Consider the following 10,740-nt stretch of genomic DNA (forward strand, 5'->3'; position numbering starts at 1 on the left):
AATAGCCAAAGTCATATTGATGAAGAAAACCAAAACGGGAGGCATCACAATCCCAGACTTTAGCCTCTACTACAAAGCTGTCATCATCAAGACAGTATGGTATTGGCACAAAAACAGACACATAGACCAATGGAATAGAATAGAGAACCCAGAACTGGGCCCACAACTTTACGGCCAATTAATTTTTGACTAAGCAGGAAAGAGTATCCGATGGAAAAAAGACTGCCTCTTTAGCAGGTGGTGCTGGGAAAACTGGACAGCAACATGCAGAAGAATGAAACTAGACCACTTTCTTACACCATACACAAAAATTAACTCAAAATTGCTCAAGGACCTGAAATTGAGACAGGAAACCATCAAAACCCTCGAGGAGAAAGTAGGAAAAAACCTCCTAGACCTCTACGGCAGCAATCTCCTACTCGACACATCCTCAAAGGCAAGGGAAATTAAGAACCCTTGGGACTTCATCAAGATAAAAAGCTTCTGCAAGGCAAAGGAAACAATCAAGAAAACTAATAGGCAACTGACAGAATGGGAAAAGATAGTTGCAAATGACATATCAGATAAAGGGCTAGTATCTAAAATATACAAGGAACTCACCAAACTTCACACTCACAAAACAAATAACCCAGTGAAGAAATGGGCAGAAGACATGAATAGAAACTTCTCCAAAGAGGTTTTTTTTTCCAAAATGATACCCCTCCTAAAATTATTTTTTCAAATTTCAGCCAACATTAAATAATCCATTTTATGTTATTATTATGCATTAGGTTAATACATGAAAATTATTCAAGGACAATGTAATCTTATAATAACTTTATTTTAGTTAGTAAGTATATTCAATCTTCATCTATTAAATCAAAGATTGAACCTGCAGAGTTAAAATTTCATTTAAGAATATCATCTATTCAGAATACCAGAAGTGCCCCTTTTAATTGGTTATTCTCTGGTGTTAATACCTTTTACTCATTATTATTATTAGTATTCATCAGTGCTGATTATTTCTTTCTGATCTTCATACAGCTCCCAATTTTACTGGCACTATTTGGAAAACATAGATCTTTACACTTATTTGCTGCTTATACCAATAAAACAATGACATATTAATATTTATTTGGATTTCTATATATTCTTATGTATTTCTCTCTCTATTTAATCACATTACTACTTTTAAAAGTTCAGTCAAAATGAATATTTCCATTTTATCACTACCTTCTTTTTTTGTTTTTATTTTATTTTATTTTAATGTTTATTCATTTTTGAGAGAGAGAGAGAGAGAGAGAGAGAGAGAGAGAGAGAGAGTGAATGGGGGAGAGGAAGAGAGGGGGGTAGACACAGAACTCTAAGCAGCCTCCAAGATCTGAGATGTCAGCACAGAATTCGCCGAGGGGCTCAAACTCATCAACCACGAGATCATGACCTGAGCCTAAATTGGACGCTTAACTGACTGAGCCACCCTGGAGTCCCTCTTCTTAGGCTCTCTATACACTTCTCTTTTTATGAGTATCCTGGACTCCTTGGATTTCATTGATTCAATATGTTGCAATAAAAATTATACTATTTTGTTTATTGTCATGATTTTTCTTTGATACATCGAATGCACTGTACAGAACCCTTTAAGTTGGCTCCTATTGTTTTTGTCCTTATTGTTTCAGAAGCATCTATGTTTTCTAGACACAACAGAATATTTTAGGCACAAGTTATTTATTTGCTCATTCTAAAACATATACTGTTCTCTAAGAATTATTGATTCTTAGGAAGGCAGTAGTATTAAGGGTACGAATTCAGGTCTTAAATGTGCAAAAGTCATGCAAAATACCAAGCAGAACAGTGGATCATCTTCTCTGAGGATAGAAAGAGTGGTGGTCTAAGGTGTGCCTCTATACTGTTTTATGAACAGTGACTAATGGATGGACAAACTGAGCAGGGACTGAGAATATGAGTAGAAAGTTAGTGACGAGGAGGTCTGAGAGGGGTATGGATGGATCTCTCGGAAAGAAGAATGTGTCAATTCTCGTGCTCCATCACAGATGAGAAGTGCAGGGCACTGACTGCAGAAAAGGCAAGCTGCACTGAGAATGTGGGTAAGCCTATTTCCCTATCCCTCCTCCTCATAGCTTTTCAGTTTCAAGTCTTACATTTAAGTTTTTAATCCATTGTGAATTGATTTTTGTATACAGTGGGCAATTAAGGGTCCAATTCCACTCGTTTGCAGTGGATATCTAGTTTTCTCAATGTTTATTGAAGAGACTATCTTTGGCCATTGTGGGTTCCTTTGCACCTTTGTTGAAGATCGGTTGACCTTCAGTGATCAGCCTTTTCTGGGCTCTGTATTCAGTTCCATTGGTGTACATATCTGTTTTCATTCTAGCACCGTACTCTTTAATTACAGTATTTTGTAATATATTGTAAAACCCGGAAGTATGAGGCCACCAGCTTTGTTCTTGTCCAAGACTGTTTTGGCTATTCATGGCCTTTTGTGGTTCCACATGCATCAAAAAAATTTTTTTTTATGTATCTGGGAAAAATGCCATTGAGGTTTTGATAGTTTGAATCTGTAGATTGTTTTTGGGCAGTATGGACATTTTAAAGTAGTATGGACATTTTAACAATCTTATTCTTTCTGATCCATAAACAGTGGCTTTCTTTTTCATTTATGTCTTTCCCCTCCTTGGTTAAATTTATTCCTAAATAATTTATTTGTTTTGATGCTAGGGTAAATTGGATATTTTTTCATTTTTCTTTTAGATAGTTTGTTGTTAAAGTATATAAATGCAACTAATTTTTGTATGTTGATATTTTTATCCTGAAGCTTTATTAAAATTGTGTAATAGTTCTAACAAGTTTTTGATAGAATTTTTTGGGTTTCCTGTATATAAAATCATGTCATCATGTCATCAGTAGGATTCCATATTGCTTCAAAAAACCTCCAGAATTTGTAATAAGTCTTTGTGCCGACCACGGACCCAGACAATGTACATATTAATGTGAGAAAACTTCCCAGTGCTTTTCGTATCATTTGTTAACTACCCAAAACCTAAGAAAGTGATAGCTCCTTCTGGATTTCAGTCTACTGAGTAGCTTCCGTTGCAATTCCTAAGTCAATGCACTCTCAGGGGTTGATGCCTGGTAGGAATCTACTCTGAGAGTCTCCAGTTTTATCCAAGCAAAGTAGAACTGGACATTCCAAAAAGTCTTGGGTGCAGTACTTTTTAGAATGTTTTTAACAGCAGTACTTAAATGTTGTAATGTAGTAGAGAAAAAAACTGGAAGTAACAGTGTGAAACTCCCTAAGGGGTTGAATATTTTGGGCTTAGTTTTGTGTAAATCCACAAATATATCTTTCATTTTCCCAGTAAAAATATTGGAAAATCAGACGTTAAGGGCTCACCTGGAGAGCTTTTTAAAATACTTAAATACTTATACCAGAGTCTTTTTTTTTTAATGTTTTTATTTATTTTTGAGAGAGAGAGAGTGAGAGAGAGAGAGAAAGAGTGTGAGCAGGGGAGGGTCGGAGAGAGAAGGAGTCACAGGATCTCAAGACAGGCTCCAGGCTCTGAGCTAGCTGTCAGCACAGAGCCCAACACGGGGCTCGAACCCATGAACTGTGAGATCATGACCTGAGCCAAAGTCAGATGCTTAACCGACTGACCCACCCAGGTGCCCCTTATACCAAAGTCCTATCTGCAAGGATTATGATCTTATTGATTCAGGGAAGGTCTGGGCATTGATAAATAAATTGATAAATAAAGCCAAATAAACTACAACAGCCATTCAGGGTTTGAGAATTAAAGATTAAGCAATATCATTATGTGAAGGCACAATTTGACTCAGCTGGCTCTTTGTACATTGGAAGGACTTACATAATGTTAACATTTTACTTCCCTCCCTTTCTCTTTTCCTTCTTCTTTTCTTCCCCTTTTTCTTCACTTCCTTCCTTTAGTTCCATAACAAGGGAGTAATGTAGTAGTCTAGATATTTTTGTGTCAATTTTAAAGATGCATAAGCTGGGGCTCATGAAAGTGAAGTGATGTGTTCGAGGTCACATTAGGAAGTCCCCACTCTGGCCCTACTGTTTTCCTCCTATCAATTTGTATTTCATTGCTATGCAATAGTACATGTTTCCAGAGTTTGCTATGATCATGGAGAGGGGAGTGTAGGGTTCAAATTTGCTATGTGGATCGTTGAGTGTACACTAGCATCATTATATCTCTAAATTCCAGTAGATTCCAGGAAATGACTCTGTGTTTGATCTTTGAACCCTGCATTTTACATTTTGCTCTTCTTACAATGAATGTACTCATATTTATGATAATCAGTATTAGGCAGTACTGAAGGATAGGACACCCTGGTCACTTGGAAGGGTCACTTTAACCATGGTACAGGTTCATAAGCAGAGGAGGGAGGGGACAGGAAGCAACCAACAAATGCATCAACTAGGAATCCCTCAGAACAAATAATTAAGCTTTAATTACTGATCGGGGACATTATCCCTCAAGAATCTCAAATTCAGCCTAAGATCCTAAAGCAAAGAAACTCAAATGACTTAGGGATTACACTATACATGCCTTTGTCATCTTTATAAAAGGGTTGAGTTGGATTATAGCACTATCTCTCATCATGAAAAAGAGATCTATTTTTATCTCCATGGAATTATATTTTTTTGCACATGGATAGCATGTTTGCTGCCTTTTATGGGTTTTTGTGTACATGAATATATGGTGAGGACAAATATGAAGTAGGGTGTTGCTTGCAGTGGGTACTGCCTTCAGGTATGCTTTATCTGTTGTGTCTATTACAATTGTCTATTAGATGTAAAAAATATTATAATAGTAAAATAAAACTCTCAGTTATTTACTTAGAAGGTTTTGGAGTTAGGCAGACTAATGTACAAATTATGGCTCAGATAAGTGCTCTGAGTGAGAAAGCTGTGTAGTTTCTCTGATCTTTAATTGTCTCATCTTTAAAATGGATAGAAGTATATTTTGGGGTTATTATAAAGACGCAATTTAGTTATCAGCAAAGCACCTGCAAATATTTGTCATGTAATAGAGAATTATAATACACGGCAATGAATATTTTATTTTTTTGATGATTTTTTTCCCATGAAGAAGTATTTTGTTTTGTTTTTGTTTTCATCTTTCTTTGCATGTGGTGCAGAGGTGTGATTTAATTGCCTGTACTGAAGATCACAATTTGTTAACTTGTGTTATTGATGCTTACTAACATGGTATTCTTGCTGGAGGGTGGGATTGGCTTCTTCTCAGAGCATGGCCTTCTTGGACCCCTTGCTTTCATATTTTTCTCCTTTATCTCCATGTTGCATCAAACCCAAATCCATATTGTTTGTTTAAAAGAGTTTCTGAAAGGGACGCCTGAATGGCTCAGGCAGTTAAGTGTCTGACTCTAGGTTTTGGTTCAGGTCATGATCTCTGGGTTCATACTCTGTGCTGACAGCATGGAACACACTTGGGATTCTCTCTCCTGCTCACTTTCTGCCCCTCTTCTGCTTGTGCTTTCTCTCTCTCTCTCTCTCTCTCTCTCTCTCTCTCTCAAAATAAATAAATAAACTTAAAAAGTGCTTCATGAAACTAACTTACACTAAGTGGTAAATAATCATCTACAGTGCAATTTGTAAACAATCTTAGTGATGCTTTTACAAACATATGATTAATCCTTTTTCTAGTATATTTTTCAAAACTCACCAATGAGATCACTGGCAAAAATATTTAAGGTCTTCCTGGTTAGTTTTTCCTAATGTTTTTTCTTAATCAGGTAGGAAACAGGATTATAATGCTGTCTTTATTCTTAATTTTTAAACTTCTGAGTTTTTAATCTTTAGCAATAAATTTTGTTGAGGAGTGAACTGATAATGGATGAAAAGACATTACAAATTTTATCAATACTATACACATAAAAAGATTATATAGGTTTATGTAGGTTTTAAACCTTTCTGCAGTGATGGAATAAATAACTTCCATATAATCATGTCTAATAGTCTTTCCACTTTAAAAACATAAATTTATTTATAGCCAATTAATTATAATTCTGGAGTTTATATAATATTGTGAGCTATGATTTCTCAAGTTCTCACTATATGTCAGATACTATGCTAAAACTGTTAGATGGACTTTCTAATGTAATCATTAAGATAATCCTACAAATTAGATACTAATATAGTTCCCACTTAACCTAGGAGAAAAAAAGAGACTTAGGAAAGTTTTGAAACTTACCTAAGTGACCCACCAGACAAGTGGTAGAGTCAGAATTCATATTCTAGTTGCCTTTTTCCAGAGATGATATTTACCCCTACACTTTGACGCCTTGAGAAATTATCCCTGGAAAGGGAGGTATATATTATGAAAGACCAACAATATCATTGCTACACATCAAATCTATCCTCTGAACTTAATAAACAATTTGGAGCAAACAATGCTTTCAGTTGTATCCTGAATTTATGAAGGAACATTAGATTACTCTAGTTTGGCATAAAATATATTTCAGATTTCTTCCTGTGACTTACAGAATAGAAAGATCACTCATTTTTTTGTGAAATACATAAAATGCCTGATAGGCTGTGTCTATATGACAAAATAATCTGAACTTGAGTAAAGTATAAGTTAGCACACTTTGTACTGTCTTGGCATCAAGCCACATCATTTCTCTCTCTGTGTCTCTCTGCCTGTCTCTGTCTCTCTTTGTCCAAACTGAATTAAATGGCATTTGAGCCTTAGTATTGTTTAGAAAAAAAATAAGTGATTTGGGAGTAAATGATTTTGCTGGACTCTATTCTTTCATTAAAATTATGGCTACCATGAGGGTGAATTTATTCTTAATCTGAGCTCAAGACATAAGGAAAATAAGAAATATAAAGTTTATTTGAATTTTATCAACATTTAATAGTACTTATTATGTGCTAGGAATGGCAAAACATAACTAAACACGACGGGATCCCTAGAACCCCCCAGTCAACTGGAGAGATAGATTCATAACTTTGTATTCACTCACATGTATAAGGACAACAATCAAGTATGTTCAAAGGGCGGACATGGTTCAGGAGAGAGTACTCTGATTAACTTTGTTCTGATGAATTAGGTTAGGATGAGTTTCTAAGAGAACATCATGCATGCCTAGTCTTTAGAGGACTGAATAGAACTGAGTTTTCTAGGCAGAAAAGTTGGAAGGAAGCCTTTAGCAGCAGTTACTTTTTGCCTTGTGAGGTAAGATGGAGGTGTGCAGTTAGCTAGGTGGTTACCTACTTGCTTTAGATGGCCGTATAGAATCTACAGGAAATGACAAACTATTCAGAGCTTTTTCAACCTATGTCTAATTGTATGAGTTTGCTTCATATTATAAGAGATACATTAATCTACAAAAGTGTCTTTATTCCTCCTTTCCTTGTAATGGATTTGCAGCTCTGTGTTCTGAAAGGAATAGAGACCGATTTGTATCCTGGAAAGTGATAATTGAATGGGTTCTAACTTCTTTCAGTAGCTGCAGCCATCAAGTAACTCAAAATACTATTTGCGTTTATAAAGGAACTAAAGGAAATGTCCTATTTTATTGAGTCTTCAAAATATAAACAGTGTTTAAATGTTGAGCCAATAGATTTAAGTTCCTTTATGTAAACACAATTCTACACATACATTCATGCCTAGGGAATCAGGACTATGACATTTGCTGTGGTTTTCTCATTGCAGATACAGCTAGATTGTACACATGGGTGCTGTATGCATAGTAATTCAGTGATTTAGGACAAGTTGTTTACCGTCTGAAAGACTTACTCTCTGCAATTTAGGGGAATATGTAAAGAAGGCCAATAATTCATGACCTGTGCACTTAACAAGGATCCTCTAAGGAGGATCACATGAATCATAATGATAATAGTTAATGTATGTTGAGTTCTTACTATATATGTCTAACTCTGTTTTAGGTGCTTTACTTGCATTATCTCATTTATCTCATCCATCAATTCTGAGGAGTGTGCTCTTCCCCAGTCCCACAGATGAGGACAGTTGGGCACAGGTTGGTGTAATGAATTGTGCACAGGCACATGGGGGACCCACACATGTCATCGTGCTCTCCAGTGGCAGACTCCATGCATCTTACTACTAGCAGTGCAATCTCCTGATTGTGTGCCACTTTGTCAACTGAGAAACTCATATGGATGTCATTTTGGTCATAGTCACTTCTAAAATCACCAAACATTTCTTCCTTGCAAGAACTTTCTTAGTGCTGTTTGAAGGGTCTGGAAGGAAGCTGTGAAACTCCTGCTCATTCCCTTTCCTGCTGCTCCAGGTGAAAAAAGAACTGTGACCTGACTTCTTCCTCTTTCCAAGTCCACACCTCCTTTATCCCTGGACTGAAGTTAGTGTATCAGTTCACTGAATTATTTGGTTTGAAAAGCTCCAACTTAAGTCAAAATATAAGAAAGCCCTTTAAAAGAAATTACATGTGAATCAATACCATTTGAGAAAGGATGCGTTGCATAAAGTAGTCTTTTTTATGACCCACAACTACTTGGTTCTAAAACATCTTCTTGGTAAGATTCCCCATGCTCTCAGGGATGGGGCTGATTCCTTCATCATAACTTTCCACTGGACTCTGAGCTCTGAGACTTTTGGAAATGTCTATTGTGTTTACCAGTGTATGCCCAGCATCTGGTATGTACTAGATTATCATAAAGACATTTTTGAGAAAAAAAAAAAGACAAAAGTGAAAGAACACACGAGTGAATGAATGTTTGGGAGTCTTTTTCTGGCTACTGTAACTGTCCTTGCCTCTAGGACTCTTCCTTACCCCATATCTGCCAAAGTCACGGCTTTTGATTTGCTCATGGCTGCCAGTCAATTAACCAAACATACTAACTTGGTGGATAAATACATTTAGAGTAAGTAAGCACAGGGTGGGGGTGAGGGGCTCTCAAAGAGTAGACCTGATAACTTTAACTTGTCTGGATCCTTTTCATTAATATTATTTCCCTGAAACAGTTTTTATTATAGAAGTGAATTCTAGATAAATGTAGCATCACTGTATATTCATAGAACAATTAATACTAGATGTTATTTGCAAATTGTCTCATACGTAGACATTGCCTTAAATTCTTTTTACACATTATTTAATTTAATATGCCAAAAATCATTTCTTCCATTTTTTTTACATAATGAAACTATCCAAGACTCCATAATATGGGGATGGTGAAGCCCGTAGAACTGGCCATTAACGTGATCTATGACTGGTTTCGTTGGGGGTGTGTGCAGTCTTTGTTCTTCAGGGTGTCATGGCATCTAGGCAGGAGAAGGTTGTGTCAGAGTGATACAGAAGAATGTATCTGCCATTCTGTTCCTGACATTACTTTTAGGTTAGTACAGAAAGCTATGCCCTTCATTGCTTTTTGCTTAAGTTCCACATCATGCTGTTCTGTTGTTAAGTGTGGAGCAAAGACATATTCAGATTTTTTTAAAGAGGTGGGGCATAAGAAAGGCTTTGAAGAAAGAGTAGGTTTTGAACAGATTATGAACAAGCAAATGAGCATATCCTTGGAGAAAATTCAAGTAAATCTGCTTAACTTAAACAGCTGTTGAGTTTGAAAATCTTAACCTCATTAAGAGAATACGCCCCACAAAAGTAGAATAAAAGCTTTCCATTTCTAGCACAACTCAGATACTCAAGATATAATTCCAGGTCAAGATTTCTCTTTGCTTTCTTATTTATGTCTTGAGTTTCCAACACAGTGATATAGTACATTTGATGTTTGTCTCAAGTGGATGGTTCTGTAAGAAGGGGGTGGCTTGGAAAATGAACATGATAAAAACAAACTTCACTGTGACTGAATTTGTGTTCCTGGGGCTCTCATCTCAGCCAAAGATGCAGCTTATTCTTTTTATTGTGTTCTTGTTTTTCTATTTACTAACTGTAGTGGGGAATATTATAATTATCACTATTATTCAGCTAGAACCTCGTCTCCAAACACCCATGTACTTCTTCCTCACTAATTTATCCTTTCTAGATATCTGCTACACGTCCACCAATGTCCCACAGATGCTGTCCAACATGGTGGGGAAAAGGACCATCCCATTCTCTAGCTGTGCTACTCAGATGTACTTCTCTCTCTCTTTTGGAATGATTGAATGTGTTCTCCTTGGGGTCATGGCTTATGACAGATATGTAGCCATTTGTCACCCTCTTCATTATACTGTCATTATGAACCAAAGTATCTGTGTCCAACTGGCAGCCATTTCTTGGTCCAGTAGCTTCCTGAGTTCCATGGTGATCAATGTCCTCACCTTGAGTTTGCCCTACTGTGGGCCCAATGTCCTGAATCATTTTTTCTGTGAGGTCCCTTCTGTCTTGAGGTTGGCTTGCACTGACACCTCATTTACTGAGCTGGTTGTTTTTATCTTCAGTATTATCATCGTCTTCATCCCTTTCCTCCTTATTGTAGTTTCCTATGCCCGAATCCTTGTATCAGTTCTCAGGATACGGTCCACCTCTGGAAGGCAGAAGGCACTGTCCACCTGTGCCTCCCATCTGACAGTGGTGACCTTATTCTATGGAACTGCCATCTTCATGTACATGAGACCCCAGTCGAAGTCCTCCAGGGCTGGGGGCAAGATCATTGCGGTGTTCTACACTGTGGTCACACCCATGCTCAACCCCTTGATCTACAGCCTAAGGAACCAAGATGTGAAAGGAGCTTTAAGGAGAGCTATTGCAAAGAAGAGGACACGAGGGGTCTGA

At 36.9% G+C, this 10,740-nt stretch overlaps 1 protein-coding gene across 1 annotated transcript; it reads left to right on the plus strand.

Annotated features, from left to right (window-relative positions):
• The first annotated feature begins 9,798 nt into the window (after positions 1-9,798).
• On the plus strand, positions 9,799-10,740 carry LOC115272408 (olfactory receptor 2G3-like). Its single transcript, XM_029915485.1, has one exon. The coding sequence runs from the start codon at positions 9,799-9,801 to the stop codon at positions 10,738-10,740; it is 942 nt and encodes a 313-aa protein (XP_029771345.1).

Source organism: Suricata suricatta, chromosome 11 (genome assembly GCF_006229205.1).
Source record: "Suricata suricatta isolate VVHF042 chromosome 11, meerkat_22Aug2017_6uvM2_HiC, whole genome shotgun sequence".
Lineage (NCBI taxonomy): Eukaryota > Metazoa > Chordata > Mammalia > Carnivora > Herpestidae > Suricata > Suricata suricatta.